This window comes from Aristolochia californica, unplaced genomic scaffold, assembly GCF_029961685.1.
Source record: "Aristolochia californica isolate CCGP_79_NKW_82.1479 unplaced genomic scaffold, dmAriCali1.0.hap1 SCAF_1, whole genome shotgun sequence".
Taxonomy (NCBI): domain Eukaryota; kingdom Viridiplantae; phylum Streptophyta; class Magnoliopsida; order Piperales; family Aristolochiaceae; genus Aristolochia; species Aristolochia californica.
Window position 1 is genome coordinate 7062781 of NW_027181770.1, and position 16372 is coordinate 7079152.

The window sequence follows — 16372 nt, forward strand, 5'->3', positions numbered from 1 at the left end:
CCATTATGTCCAATTCATAGTACGATCTCTCCTCCGAAGATCCAGCGTTCTTCAATTGGGAAAGTTTAGAAAATGCTAATCCCTTTTTGGAAGAAATTTTTTCCAGTGGAACTTAACTAACTCCTTACATCTGAGTTGGTACATTGATCAACCTTCACGATAAAATCGCCAAAGTTGACAAGGGGCAGAGAACCCCTAAATATCAATATATTGATTTTTATTTCTTTAAAAGTAGTTTAGAAATTTCACTCTCATATTACGATTATCCTAGTTTTATCTTTATATATGAAGGTACTGTTGTTAGGGTGATCATCAAAGAGACCATCAGTTACGACTAAGAGAAGTTAGAGAAAAACATTTAAGTGTATACAATTTCTCTTATAAACTATTTCATCATCATAATAAATTATTACAGTAATAAAAGACAGAACATAGTCTCACCTTGAAACGAACTTGTATAAATCTTGTGCATTTCGTGATTATTTTTTTTTATTCTGCGATTATTATTACTCTTGTTAGTATTAAATTAGGACGTCTGATTCTTAACAGACATAAATTTTTTTGGTTGTGTAAGAAACCATAGACATCTTGTTCCTGACTTGGAATGACTTGGAATCGGTAAATTCTAATACCAGAGTACGAGTAATCTGTAATCTAAAAGAGGAAGTAGTTCCGTGACAAGGGAACTTCAGTTGCTGCGTCGCATGTCAGAATCTCACCATCCGCAGTCACCTGATAAGACTCGGGGTCTACTTCTATCTTCGGGAGAGCATCATTGAGCTTCATTTCCAGTTTGGTGAGACGACGTGTATTGCTCACAGCTTCCACCCTCTTGTCCAGTCCGTACTCTTCTTTGACACCAGCATCTTTGGCAGCCTGATATGAGTAAGGAAATGGAATTATGGTCGCACAAAACGTATTAAGAGACAAAACTAACTTAAAGAAGAGAAGGCTTGCCTTGCTAACAAACGCAATGGAGTTAGAACTTCCAGCTTTCCCAAATGCACCAAACATGGGTCTCATCACCACCTGCAGTAAGATTACTTTATGTGAAGGAATAACAAGTATACAAATCCACCCCATGCTCCTTTATCATATTACTCTTCATAACTAATCTTACCGGTTCAGGTGTGGGAATACTGGCATTTGGATCACCCATATTAGCCCAAGCAATGACACCAGCTTTGATCACCATCTCCGGCTTCGCGCCAAAGAAAGCAGGTTTCCACAGAACCAGATCCGCGATTTTCCCTGGCTGCAGTAGAAAGGAGTTGTCTTAGCGATAGAGATCATCCTCTACTTTTCTTACCTTCTGTCTTTTTAGTTCAAATAATCGTAATTTATAAAAATGATAACTGCTACAAATGTGCATTATTCATGTAGACTGCACAGAGGTAATGCTCAGATATCAGCATGGGCACAAAAAGGAAGAAAGGTGAAAGATTGAGTATTATGTGTGTATCTGATCTGTTCATAAAGTATAGAATTTAACATAAAAATGAGGTTGAAGATTAGTTCAAGAATATTTACAAACATAAGGTAACCCAAAGTCACACAAGTTTTTGAAAGAATGAAGAAAGAGGCTCAATTTAAAGAGAGTTGACTTTCCTATTTCCAGCTCAAGTTTATAAAGCATAAAATCTTAAATTAGAAAGTAGAAGCAAATTGCTGTTTAAAAAATAACTTGTTATTTTTGTTAAGAGCTTCACCTAAAATAGGAACTTACTGTTCAGATAAAAGTTTCAATTGGAAAGTCTATTTACACGTAGTAGTTTCCAGTATTTATATTGGAATCGTAGTTTCTTAGTAAAGCAGCTGAGAATTTTCTGTGCAACAAATTAGAACAAAATTTAGTAACTATTACTTAGAATCTATTTCCTAGCTTGGGATGATAGTAAAGAAGTTTCTTGTAACAATGAGTTTCTATACCTAAAATAAGGCTTCATATGTAAGAAAAATTATCTCAAGTCTACTGAATCAAACTTTGGGTTTTATTCTATATTAGATAAAGTTATCCTTTTTGTTTTTTTCTTCTTTCTTTTTTCCTTCAAGTTTGACCCATCAAACTCAACTCTAAATTCTAGTTTTCTGGTTGTTTGTCACACTCTAGGTTATACACTCTAGAGGTAGCTTTCAAACTTTATTGTTCCTTGAATCAAAACCTCCATGGTGCATCAAAATGATATTTGGAATAGGTGAAATACAAACTTCTACGAGTAAAGAATTCAACCGCACCTCAACTGAACCAACATATTGAGAAATCCCATTGACTATGGCAGGGTTTATAGTGTACTTTGCTATGTATCTTCTGACTCGAAAGTTATCATTCTCAGAACCAGGGGGTTCAATTACATTTCCTCTTTGTACCTTCATCTTATGAGCAGTTTGCCATGTCCTTGTTATCACCTATTGGAAATGAAAAGGAGAACAATGAAAAAAGTCAGCAATTATGATCAACACACTTGGCAACAAAAGCTTTGTTGTGACTGCTGCTTTGCTTTGAAAAAACACAGGCAATCTTGGTAGCCACAGCAACGTTCCCTTTTTGGTAATAATTTAGCTTTGAAGTGACATGGGAATGTCAATTTGCTAAAAAAGGTCCATCAAGCAAACCTTTGACACAGTTGGACTTACGAATGCAGGATTTCAGTCTCCCTTGAAGTTATTGACCTTGAAATTTTCATAAAACTTTCAGTTTCTGGACATGGAATTGATAACAAAATTTGAAGAGGATGTAATCTCCCTCTGCATGAGACAATGATATAGAAAATATGACAAGACTGGCATGGAGGATAGCTGTCAGCAAGGGAGAGTTACATGACACCATTCTGTACTAAACTCCATCACACTGAGATACTAAAGTACAGAACTATCTCCTACTTTCATGAAAATAATGATCAGCTACTTTTTCTTTGGTCATTTACACCCTACATGGCAGTGGCACATGGGAATAACTTCAGCTATGAGATGACTAACTAGCACAGCAGCCAAATCTTCATGGTTAAGTATTGGATTTAATACCATAGAAACTCTACGACAAAGGTGAAATTTCCCAAACCTCTCCTATTCGACCCATAGCTTGCGAGTCAGAAGAGATAATACTGATAGCTCCCATATCATGCAAAATATCCTCTGCTGCAATTGTTCCTGCCCGTATGCGAGATTCAGCAAATTTTACATCTTCGGGGATGTTCTTATCAAGGTGGTGACATACCATCTGAAAAAAAGCAACTTCAAAAAAACTTAAGAAACAGCATAGAAATGGAGTTTCTGTGTTTCTTAAAATCTTTTATTACCAGCATGTCAAGGTGCTCATCGACAGTATTTTTAGTGTAAGGGCGTGTTGGATTTGTTGATGATGGTAAGACATTCTTTACACCACATACTTTAATGATATCGGGAGCATGACCACCACCTGCACCTTCACTGTCAAGTAAGATTGTGAGGAAACACCCTCCCAAGAAGCATTTATAGATGTTTATATATAGATATGTAGAAAAATAGCAACACTTTTTTATGCATTTTCTTTGAAAAAATTAAAAACTTTTTATACTAAGAAAAGGAAAGAAATTTATAATGTTTTTCTTTCAAAAACCGAATGTATTCTTTTCTGCAAAAGTAGTCTGTAAGACATATTTAATGGGAAAATAATAATATGTCACGATGGTGAATCTCTTTGTTACAAAAGCCTGTGCATAGTGCTTTTGTTTACCAGGAACTGCTTGAATCAATCTATTTTATACAAAAGAATCATGAGTACGCATTTTTCACCTGTGGTAGGTATGGATTGTTCTTCCCTTAAAAGCGGCAATCGTGTGTTCCACACATCCGGATTCATTTAAGGTGTCAGTATGGATATTAACCTGCCTCAGACGGATGAAGCATCAGCAGCAGGAGTTATGGTTAGATAAAAACTTACCAATGACATTAAAGACAATTCACCAACCCCCATGATCAATAAGACCAGCCAAACAGCTCATGCAATTGAAACTATAAAATGCACTTTTAATCCTAATCCTCTGGGCCGACTTGGTCAGAAGCTAAGGCATCCAAGAGATTTTATTATTGTTTGCTAAGACAGATCAGAGGAGATCAGTCACCTGAATATCAAATTCTTCCGCTATAGTCAAGCAATTATCGATAGCAGCAGGTGTGCTTCCCCAGTCTTCATGCAATTTCAATCCCATTGCTCCAGCCTTGATAATTTCTCGTAACCCTTCTGCTTTAGCACTGTTTCCCTGATTAATCAAATTAACTCATGGTATAAGGGATAATTAGAAGCTGTTGCACAAAATACAGCAGACAGGACAGATAGACAATAAGAGTGTTTCCTTTCAGCTTGTTGTAGCAGTTATAAGCATAATGGCCTGTATCTCACAAACATAAGTCCATGAAAACTATTTCAATTCATTTACAAGACATTAGACAGTGGAGAAGAAAATAATAATTTCATCTGGGAAAGAGCAGCTGAGGACCATACCTTTCCCGTGAAGCCAATATTAATCGGAAGATCATCGGTTGCCTGGAGCATGAGGCGCAATTGTGAAGGTGCAGGGGTGCATGTAGTTGCTCGTGTTCCATCTGCAGGGCCTGTGCCACCTCCCACTAGTGTTGTAATACCTACAAGCAATACATGATTACAGTATCTTGGCCAGTCTCGGCTAGTAACAACAGTTTGCCATAGTAGCAGAACAACTGAATCCAGATGGTGTTCCAACTGTCTTTTTGGATAAGAAAAAAACTTACAAAAGACACATACGAGAAGTCCAGGAGAACACAAATCCAATCGAACACAATTCATACATTTTAGGGAAAAACTGCTGGAGCTTGGCACAAGTACCTCTAGAGAACCAAAACCAATAAAAGGAGAGTCCGTAAACTTCTTGTATCATAAACAATTATTGGAAAAATACTAACCACTTGATATTGCTGCTCCGACCAACTGAGGACAAATGAAGTGAACATGACAATCTATGCCCCCTGCAGTAACAATCATTCCTTCTGCAGCAACAACCTCTGTATTTGCCTGTGTTTTTCAAAAAATTTAGAATGACTTCAGAATGATAGATAAACACATTCTCATAGAATGATAGAATGTGCTGGGGTGCATGTATAACTTTCTCATAGAATACAACTTGAAATCTACAAGAAGTTTCATTTATATTAGAGTTCTTATGCCTTTAAGTGCATCAAATATACGGGACGCATGTTCAGTGATCAAGTTCATTGGTATATTGGATGACCAGCATATGGTATGTATCAGGTCCCTCACAAAAGAAGACAAGGAGTGGGACAACTATTATTCAATTAAAAAAAAAAATGAATGATTCTCATATTCTTTGAGTTTTGTATAGTTCCACTGGTTTCTGGAGTTTCATGAACATGGTGATTGTCCATTGGACCAGTAAACATTAAACATATTCATTGTTCATGGTTGACCAGTAGAAGCTGAAAATTTAAAGGGTCAAAGAGAAGCACTATATGAAAACTCAAACATTTGATTACCCCAATGATCAACTTCTTGTGAACACTATCCATGACATCTGGGTTGCCTGCTTTTCCTGTACAAACTATAAGTCCTCCCTTAATACCAATATCTGCCTTATATATTCCTGTATAATCAATTATCACAGCATTTGTTATAACCGTATCTAGGCAGAGTGATGCCGCATATCCTGAAGCCTGTCCCATGCCATCTCTTATAACTTTTCCACCTCCAAACACACACTCGTCACCATACACTGCAAAGTCTCTTTCAATCTCAGCGAACAAGTTCGTGTCACCCAGACGAATCTTGTCACCTGTTGTTGGTCCATACATGTTTCCATAGACCTCGCGAGAAATTATTGTGGTTACAGCAGAACTTCCTCCAATGATACCTTCGCTGCAGCCATATGCAATATATAGGAAAGGAACAATTGCCAATACTTTTTTCTTTTAGTAATCCATAATTGCTTTAGTTCAAAATGAAATAATATAAAAATCATCAAAACCTTGGTTGTGACAGAAGAAAAAAAAAATAATACACCCAATGAAAAACACCTGGCATCTTCTTCTGGTAAAGATGGAAAGCCCTTAGCAGCTAAAGCTTCAATCACAGTATCAATCTGGGAAATATCTATATGGCCATCTACAATGCCATTACCACCTCGGATCACTTGACCACCTCCAATGCTAACAAGAGTGACTCTTTTCTTATCCCCAGGCTGAAAAGAAATTCCAAAATATCAATATGTATAAATGTATAAGATCCAGAAACTCAAAACAGAAAATGGTCGTATCTGCTTTTCAGAAGATAACATAGAGTCGATACATATTCAGGTAATCCAAGAAGACTAAGAAGGCATATTACAAGTATCTTAATCTCATCATATATAAAATAATTAGATGGACACTGAAGGAAAGTTTCTTTCAGATAGTTTTCACCATTTTTATCATTTATGAGCAGATGCTACTAAGATGATCTAAAGTGGTGAAATCCTGAAGGACAAAAACTCATGTGTACTCCTTTGCTTCTACAGGATAAGTTACCTTGATTTTTTATTAGATCCAAAAATGATTTTTTTTTTAAAAGAAAAGAAATGATGTAACCCATGTTAATGTGTCCAGATAAAATCTTAGAATGAACAATCTTAGATGTTTGCATTTAATAACAAGGACAGCTTCTTAGTACTAATGGTCAGTGTAGAAGGGCCTGGGGTAATCTCAAAAGTAACCTCACTTGATTTTTTATGAAATCCAAAAATGATGGATCCCATGTTAATGTGTCCAGATGTTTTAATAGGATGAAGAGTCTTCGATGCTTGCATTTAATAACAAGGACAGCATGTGGTTTGGGCTTGGGGCCATCTCAAATGACTAGCCAAGCATATGAGACTGTTACTAACTAATAAACCAGGATCGTCCAAGCCCATTACTGATGTGGGACTATTCACCCACTAACCACCCTTCTTTATTTTTTCTTTTTGTCCTAACACAGAAAGGATAATATTGAACAACTCCGAAAGGAGATAACATTACAATAATATTCAAAGAGAAAAACAGAAAACTTGAAAATAGAAAAGCAACCAAAACTTAATCCAGTGCAAAGTTGCTCCTACAACAAGGTATAGACAGAAGACTCCATTTTTATGAGGGAGTGAGCTAAAGTATTAGCAGATCTTGGGGTCTGAACCTAGGAAACAACCACACTACAATATTATGCCTACAATATTGTCAATGAACTCAAAAAATATCCACGGGGAAGACTTCTTTCCAAAAAGCCAACTATTCCAAATCACCATCAACCAATAGAGGATGAGAAAAGTTCTTGACAGAAACCAAACAGAGACCCTAGCATAGGGCTGTTAGTGGGTTTAGAATTGTTATACTGGAATTCATTTACTAGAAATCTGTTGCACGTATATGACACTCTAGAAAAATATTTTCACAATATAAAATTCTAAGGTTAGTGAGACAACTAGAACTCTTACATACTTTGCAATAACAAAAATATAGTGTTAATAATTTTAATTGGATCTATCAATAATTGACATGAATTTTACTTAATCAAAATAAATAAAATTATTATAACTATTATATTAATATTTCATCACGATCACTGAAGATTTAGTCATTATTATTTATAATTTTTAAAAAAATAAAATATGCTATAGTTATTATATATGTGTATAGGTTATATAAATTATAAAAATTTAAAATTAAATATTTTAGTTTAAATAACTATGTTAATTTAAATGAAGTGAAATAAGTTTTAAACTTAATGTTAAATTAGTATATTTATATATTTCATTTGATAATTTAATAATCGATATATATTTAACGTAGTTTTAATTATCATGTTACTATCAAATGCAAATATATTTTTATTAATAATAATTATTAGTATATTTATTATATAAAATTATCATACTACTGAATCTATTATAAAATAAAGAATTAATTAAAATTTAATTTTTAAACTTATTAAAAATAATTATTATTATTAGTGTTAAGGAATAAGACCACATAGATTAGTGAGTACAAAGATCTTAAGCTTATTGAAATGTGTTCATTGTGGTAAGACTAATCATATTTCTGAGAAATGTTGAAAAATTTTTGGTAAGCCTACTTGGGACAACTCTATAGTCACAGATAAGGATGTCTCCTCGCACACTGGATCCTATGAGGAAATTCAGCAGTTATTTTAGCAATTGGGTCAACTGACTACTTCTCAAACTACCGAAACTCCTCCTTCTTCCTCAACGAATACCACAATGACTAGTCATTTTGGGATAGGCCTTGGAGCCAACTTCACATGGTATCAAAACAGGTACTCATATGTGGGCCTCCACCCAAATTATCCACATGTAGAGCCACAAAAGAGGGCCTACATGTGAGGGTAGTGTTAAGGAATAATCCCACATGGATTAGTGAGTACAAAGATCTTAAGCTTATTAGTTAAGAAAGAGACTTCCTAAGTTGGCTGGTCATTTTGGGATGGGCCTTGGACCCAACTTCATGATTAAAATAATATAATTTTAATAATATATGATAACTCAATCATTTATTTGAAAATTTGAATAAATGATATGAATTTAAAATTATAACAACAATTATTAAATTATATTATATTAAATGAGTGTGTTAATTAAGATAAAAAGAAAATTGTTTTTCAATCTAACATGAAAGAATATATTTAAATAACTAGACTTGGTAATTTAAATAATTGGAACATATTTAAATTAATTTAAATTTAAATATTTATTATTAAGATCATGATATTTTATTATTAAAAATAATAAATACTATAGTTTTTATCTAAAATTAAAGAAGCAAAAAAAAAAAAAATTGTTGGATTGGGTCATTTCCATCCCAAAATGACTAGCCACTAAGGAGACTTTTCTACTCAACAAAGATCAAATAAAAACAACATCTAAGAGGAGTAAATAGGAAGTTGTAGCTTGTGGATAGAATAAGGGAACCAAGACATAAGGGTAGGATGGACGAGATCACTGAGAGAAACAGATAGTTGAAATTTATAAGTATTAAACTTGAGAGAGAAAGAATATTATTGTGAGCCTACACCCATAGAATGGTGGAGTGTAACATGTGGATGTTGCAAAGAAAGGAAATTGAAGAAAATAGAAGAAGGAGAAGAAGAAAGAAAGGAAGAGAGAAGAAGAACAAGGCAACGAGAGCAGAAAATTTCGATTCATTCAATGATCTTCACTCATCCGATTACAACCCTTTAAAAAAGAAACGAAAAAAAAAGTTTAAAATTCAAATAAAAGAGGTAAATCCTATCTGATGAATCTCGTAAAATCAGGAAAAAAAGTGGATAAAGCTCTATCTCATAAATCCCATAAAATCAGGATAAAAAAAAACGAAAATAAGATAAATTACAAATTTATGGGGTAGTTGGTCCCAATGGGCCCCAACATCCCCGAGTGTAGACTCGTGTGACTGGTGGCACACTGGTGTCCCCACCACAATGAAACTTTAATCCATCAACAATTAAAGTAGATATCATGATGAATGATTTTCATACACAAGAAAATTCATGCATGATAGAACTATATTTTGAAAAGGATGGAAATTTACATCTTGAGCTAGATTGGTTTGATCTATATAGTGTTGAAAGACTAACATAAAATGCAATTTCATGAGAAAAACAATTTCGAAGATTAGTGGGAAAAAGCATCCCTCTGGCCGCTTTTTATTGTACTTGATGAAATTGACTTATGTAAGAGCATGAATATTTCTTGGCAGCACACCCCCAGAGCTGCCAACAGCATTGCTGACATTGAGGCTAGGGAGGGGGTCTCCCGGACACACCTCGTTTTAGGGGCCTCACTCTCCCTTTGACAATTATTGCCATTTTCTTGAGGGTGCTCTTTTCTTGGCTTTTAGTCTTTGTTGCATTTCCTTTGTATGCACTCTTCCTTCCTTGCAGGAGGCTTCTTAATGAAATTAATTCCTATTTCTAATCCAAAAAAATAAAAAAATAAAAAAAGAAAGAAAAATCACTTGTTTCTAAAAGTTAAGCAACAAGGCTGCTCTCATCTGATAAGACAGACTCCATTCAATGCTTAGACTGAAGATGCACCACATTAAATTGTGTTAAAATGACTAAAACATCTATACCTCAAACCGGATAGCTGTGCCTGCTGATATGTTCAGTCGCATGCCATATGCCCTCTTTCTGTCGAAGACCAAATAAGGGTTGACCTCAATGAAGTGATAATGGCTGCCAACCTGAGAGAAACATGATCCAAACCACCTCTTATTTTCGAATAAAAACCACACTGAGCACAAACAACCTGATTTTTTCATGTCAACAGCCTTTCTAAACTTGGTTTCCCTAAATAGTTTTATCTATCAATTTTATGCATAATACAAACTCCAACAACAAGACACTAATTCCTTTGGAAATAAGGAAAATGAACAGAATGAAGGAAAGAAATAACCAACCAAACTAAAGATGCTGACCTGAATTGCCCTATCAGCCTTGTTAGTCACTTTGATCATAACAGCTCTTCTTCCAGCATTAAGCATAATATTTCCTTGCTTAAAAATTACTTCTCCAGGAACAATTCCACGTGTATCAGAAAACCTATCCAGTGAAGGAACTGCACAGAAGGAAAACTCTCATATCAAATACAACCAATGAGTATTGTAAAATCTGAGAAACAGGGAGAAATAGAAGAAGAAAAGAGAAAGAAGAAAGAAGAGAAGTTGGAAAAGGCAGTGTTAAGAGAGCAGCAGCCGTCATGTCTTGGGTTGACCCTAATTCCTTTTATAAACTCACTTAAGTGAAAAATATAGAAAAAGATATACATGCCCCTCTACACTTACATACTTATATCTATCTAATTACACCTCTGAGTGACCTGAAAAGTTAACCATATAATTCTCACATAAGGACAAGCTAACAGTTATCCTATGAGGGACATACGAGAATGAAAAAAGGGCTAAAATACCCCTTTTTTACATATATTTCAACATTCCTCCTCAAGCTGGAGCGTACACGTCATGAAGTCCCAGCTTGTCAGAAAAATTCTCAAATTCTTTCCTTCCCAAAGCCTTAGTAAAAAATACTAAGCTGATCCACGGATTTGACATAGGAAGTAACTATGGCTCCATTCATAAAGGCATCACAAACAAAATGACAATCAACTTCTACATGTTTAGTTTGTTCATGAAACACTGGGTTACTTGCAATAAATATTGTGGCCAAATCATCACAAAACATTTTCATAACTTCTGTAGTAGGAAAACCCAGCTCTTGTTTCACTGATCTCAACCATAGAAGTTCAATAACCATATAAGCCATTACTCGGTACTCTACTTTTGCACTAGAGCAAGCTACAACATGTTGTTTCTTGCTTTTCCATCTAACCATGTTTCCACCAACAACAACATGGTATCTTTAGGTAGATTTCCTATCCAATTTAGACCTTGTATAATCAACATCCGAATACATGCAAATGATTATGTGGAGCATAAAACAACCTCTTTCTTAGTGCACCCTTCAATTATCGTAATATTTTGTGCGCAACATCCACATGTTTCTTCCTTGGATGCTCCATAACCTAGCTAACCATACTCACTACAAATGATATGTCCGATCGAGTTATAGTAGCATAAATAAGCTTGTCTAATAACCTTTTATACATAGTCTTCTCTTGAAGCTTAGCATCATCATCTACATGGGGATTGTGATTTACCTCCATGGGCGTCTCAATAGGCCTAGCTCCCAACAACTCATATTTATGAAGCATATTAATCCCATATTTTTTTTGTGTTAGGATAATATTTGTTTTACTTCTTGCTACCTCAATACCAAGGAAATACTTTAAGGGAACCTAAATCCTTGGATTGGAAGTGTTTTGCAAGATATTTTTTGACTTATTCAATGCCTTTCACATCACTCCTTGACAATACTACGTCATCAACGTGTACAATCAACACAGCTCCAAAAGGCCTCTTCAAAACAAGCAACGAGTGATCATAGTGACTTTTGGCAAACCCCAATGGTATTACTACTTGGCCAACCCTTGTTAATAGCTATATAAATCAATATTTGAACTGCTGATATGCATGCAACTAGTGAAAACGTCTCAAAGATGTCTACTCCATAGGTTTGCGTATATCTTTTGGCAACAAATTGAGTTTTATATCTCTCTATAGAGCCTTCAACCTTGTATTTGACTGTGTAAACCTAACAGCAGCCAACTATAACAGCATATGGTGGTGGCTCACATATTGTTCATGTTCCCCTATCAATTAAAATTCTAAAAAAATGGAAGAAATTGAGAAGGAAAGAGTGAAGAGAAGAGAGAATAGAGAGATGAGAGGAGTCACTTAAGTAATCACAATAGTAAACTTATAGCAATGCCCCTTCTAGGTCCCACACATATAACTTTATGTATACACATCAGAATTTAATCAAACTGAACTGTAAGTTCCTAACATGACATATAATCTACTTCTAACTTCAGAAGTATATATTACTAACTAGAAATAACCAAAATGCCCCTTGTATATATTTTAACACCCCCTCAAGCTGGAGCGTATATATCAAGAAGTCCCAAATTGTTACAGAAACTTCCAAACTCCTTACCCAAAGCTTTAGTAAAAATGTCAATTTATCTAATGTATGGTGTAACTACTGCTCCATTCATAACTGCATCACGGATGAAGTGACAATCAACCTCTACATGATTATCACAGTGCACAGTCATGGCCTCTATAGCAGTAAAGTTCATCACCTGTAACACCGATCTGACCCATATAAGTTCATTTATTCTATGAGTCATTACTCTATACTCAGCTTGTGCACTTGAACGAGCCACTACATTTTATTTCTTACTCTTTTAGCTAACTAAGTTTCCAACAACAAAAAGATAGTAGCCAAAAGTAGATTTCCTATCTAGTCTTGATCCTGCATAATCTGCATCCGAGTATGCCTCAATCTTAAAATAAACATGGGGTACATAAAACAACCCTTTTCCCAATACTCCCTTTCAGTATCGTAAATTCCTTTAGGTTGCCTACAAATGAATCTTACTAGGACATTCCATGAACTGGCTAACTATACTGACCGCAAATCATATCTCTAGGCAAAGGACAATAGCATAAATGAGCTTACCTACAAGTAGCTAATACTTAGTCTTGTCCCTAAACTCTGGACTATCCTTTTCATGTAGGTTGTGACCAACTTCTATAGGAGTTTCTGCAGACTTCGCCCTTAGTAATCTATACTCATGGAGCATATTTGTCACATATTTTCTTTGATTTAACACAATCCCTGTTTTACTCCTAGCAACCTCAATACCTAGAAAGTATTTCAGAGACCATAAGTTTTTGGTATAAAAATGTTTTGCAAGATGAGTTTTCACTCCTCAATTCCTTGCTTATCACTTCCAGACAGTACTATATCATCCACATAAACAAGAATCGCCACAATTCCAGTATGTCTCCTCTAACTAAACAAAGAATGATCTCAATGACTACTGGAAAAACCCAATGCCATGACTACCTTGCTGAACTTGTCAAACCATGCCTTGGGAATCTACTTAAGACCATTAATAGCCTTATTCAACCTGCATACCTTGTCAGCCTTATTCAACCTGCATACCTTGTCAATCTCCCCCTGAGCAACATACTCAAGAAGTTACTCCATATATACTTCCTCACCCAAGTCACTGTGTAAAAACGCATTTTTAATGTCTAGCTGGAGTGAAGGCCAATCCTGTGTGACCATCACTGAGACAAGTATCTAAATAGAGGGCAACCTAACTACCGAGGAGAAAGTCTCAAACACATCAACCTCATAAATTTGGGTATATCCTTTAGCCACAAGACGTGATTTATATTGTCACAGAACAAATCATTCATGCAAAAAAATTTAAAGCTAGAAATATTAGTTGCATATTGCAGAGTAGAGCATAAACACCAGCACAGGTTAAAAATTCATCGAGATTTTTAAGTTTTTGGCAACTGTTGAGTGACCTGGAAGAAAAGATCCTCGTAAAGCTAGCTCCAAGTTTCCGTCACTGCGTGCAATAGGATCATGAATTGAAACTAATTTTGTGCCATCCAGAAAGGTACCTTCAACCTACTAGAAGAACAGTAAATGAATACTCAACCATTGAGGAAACTATAACTCAATTTTTAGTTGATCTAAGAAGCCCAAAAAGAAGATTAATTATTTAGAGTAACAAATACCTGGACAGTGTCTAAAAGATGAGGAACAGCTGGAAGGACTTGTCTTCTACAAATAAAGAAACAAAACAACGTTTAAAGCAGCAGCACCACATAAGCAACTTTTCAGTGGAAAACGGAAAAGTAGAGCATGTTTGATGCAAGATGCATAAAGAAAATAAATTGGTCAACAGAAATTTTTTCATTTTTTGAAAATGGCTCAATTTTATTGAAGAAAGGAAAGGAGCAAGTGTGCAAGAGATTCAAATCAGCTAAACACAATAGCTAACAGTGCCTGAACAAACAGCACAGAAGAAAAACAATATCACAGATAGAGATTTGCCCATACGGCTGAGATTTGATCAGGAGTTTGCACAGAATAGAGGATCTTGCCAACTGCGTAAGTGTCACTTAGTCAACAAAATTTAATTAAACCTCAAAATTCTTAAAAATGTTGTAATGCCTATATAGATCTTAACCAAGAAGCCAACAAGGTGGAAGAACTAGAAAAAATTCCAAAATTATGTCTAGAACAACCTATTTAGTCTTGTTCTTTCCCTGATGCAGAGGGCAATAGAGGGGTAACAATTATTGCATTAAGGACACAATTATCTGTTGAGCATATGTGCACAAATTTAATAAGAGTCTTGAACGTAAATGTGATGTTGCCAAAGGAACATCAGACTAACATGTACAACACCATGGAAGTCAGTGATTAAGCAGTGTACACAACAACCTAATGCTGATTAAGGTGATGATCTTCTACAGAAACCAAATTTTTACTGAAATTCATACCTCCCCAAAAGTTGTTTACCAATGTCCATCAACTCAGCAACAGATTTGTCTCCATCCCGTATGAACTCCAATATCTATGAATACATAAACACTCTTTTCTGAATTTTGGTAATACACATGCACCCAAGATATCACAAACACCCATATGACCTTGAACAAAGGCCTCAAAGATATCCCCAATTTTAAGAACATAGAAGTAGCAATTCTTCCAAGCAATACTTATCAGTTTAAGAGTCAAAGAATTAAGCATTCTGTTTATACACAATATATTCCAATTTCAGTTCATAAGTACCTGAGTTGCAATCAATGCAACAGTTTCAGAATAGTTAAGTTGCAAGCCCCGTGCAAGACGTTTTTGTGCAAGGAAGCCAGTACCATGCAACTTTAGTTTCTCAGCTTCTCTCAGAGTCAACTTCATCTCTTCTCAATGGAAGCCTTTAATTAGCTAAGAGTCCAGTAAAGAAACTGAAATGACAATCCAGAAATTAGCTCTGAAAAGACGGCAGAAGTAAAGAGACAACCTATACTCAACTATGGCTGATGGATCAGAGTTCATCACTCTATCTATGTCCCACAAGTGATTCATAGTCAAGTAGTCAAACAGGATGCTTGACAAGGAGGATAATGACTGAAAACACTATATTTTGCCATAGCGATCGTGTCAAAAATTCAGTCAAGAAAATTTTCTATTATCAATTTTCATTTTTTTTCCAACTTCTACTTCACAATTGTTTCATCCGTCAGGCTACGATTTCCCTACGTCGTTTTAGTACTGTTTGAACGAGATACTAACAAAAAAAAATCAAATAAAAACGATACAAAACATAACAGATGAATACCCATCAAAAGCCCCAAAAACCTTTAAGTGGAGAAACCAGTTCAATCTACACTGCCCAAGCGACGGACCCCATCCCAACACCCGAAAACATTCGTTAGAATTTAGATGATCATGACAATGTAATCACAAAAAAGAAAAATCGAATCCGGCTCGCTTAACTCTTCAGCCTGTTCATTTTTACCTTCACAAATGAGTATTTTCTTAATCAAACTGCTCCTTTCGCAAGCACATTTAGACAGAGCTCCCAACGGAAAACAATGAAGCAGGAGAGTCTCTCGCGTTGGTAACCACTGTCTTCTGTAAGAAACCTAGACTAGGCGGACTATCGTTAAAATATCATTAGTACTTCTCATCGAAACTGGAAGTTATAGTCCTGTTAGCAGAACTAATGCAAATATTGCTTCCTGTATTTTGTATTCAAAAAAGTCAATCAAAAGAAAATCCTACGATTTCACACAAATTTTCGTCCCAAACCGCAATCACGAGCATCAGCCTGGAAACTTACAGAAATTCAGAAAAGAAGTTAAGTGCTAGAGAGAGGGAGAGCGATCA

At 35.3% G+C, this 16372-nt stretch overlaps 1 protein-coding gene across 1 annotated transcript; it reads right to left on the reverse strand.

Annotated features, from left to right (window-relative positions):
* Positions 1-413: 413 nt before the first annotated feature.
* On the reverse strand, positions 414-16105 carry LOC137958022 (urease). The gene is made up of 19 exons (XM_068805238.1): positions 16002-16105; positions 15275-15447; positions 14983-15056; positions 14212-14257; positions 13996-14101; positions 10471-10610; positions 10126-10236; positions 6043-6206; positions 5506-5884; positions 4918-5026; positions 4481-4620; positions 4101-4238; positions 3772-3863; positions 3297-3426; positions 3059-3217; positions 2236-2406; positions 1121-1255; positions 958-1029; positions 414-876 (listed from the first exon to the last, which is right to left on the reverse strand). The coding sequence occupies exons 2-19, from the start codon at positions 15398-15400 to the stop codon at positions 655-657; spliced, it is 2514 nt and encodes an 837-aa protein (XP_068661339.1). The 5' UTR covers positions 15401-15447; positions 16002-16105; the 3' UTR covers positions 414-654.
* Between the last annotated feature and the right edge of the window lie 267 nt (positions 16106-16372).

What these genes read in the sequence shown, in the direction of transcription:
- LOC137958022 (XM_068805238.1), bottom strand. Translation starts at nt 15,400, where the DNA reads ATGAAGTTGACTCTGAGAGAAGCTGAGAAACTAAAGTTGCATGGTACT. An exon ending in TTGCATTGATTGCAACTCAG is followed by an intron (nt 15,057 to 15,274) that starts GTACTTATGAAC and finishes ATGTATTCATAG; the next exon opens with ATATTGGAGTTCATACGGGA. An exon ending in TTACCAGAAGAAGATGCCAG is followed by an intron (nt 5,885 to 6,042) that starts GTGTTTTTCATT and finishes ATATGGCTGCAG; the next exon opens with CGAAGGTATCATTGGAGGAA.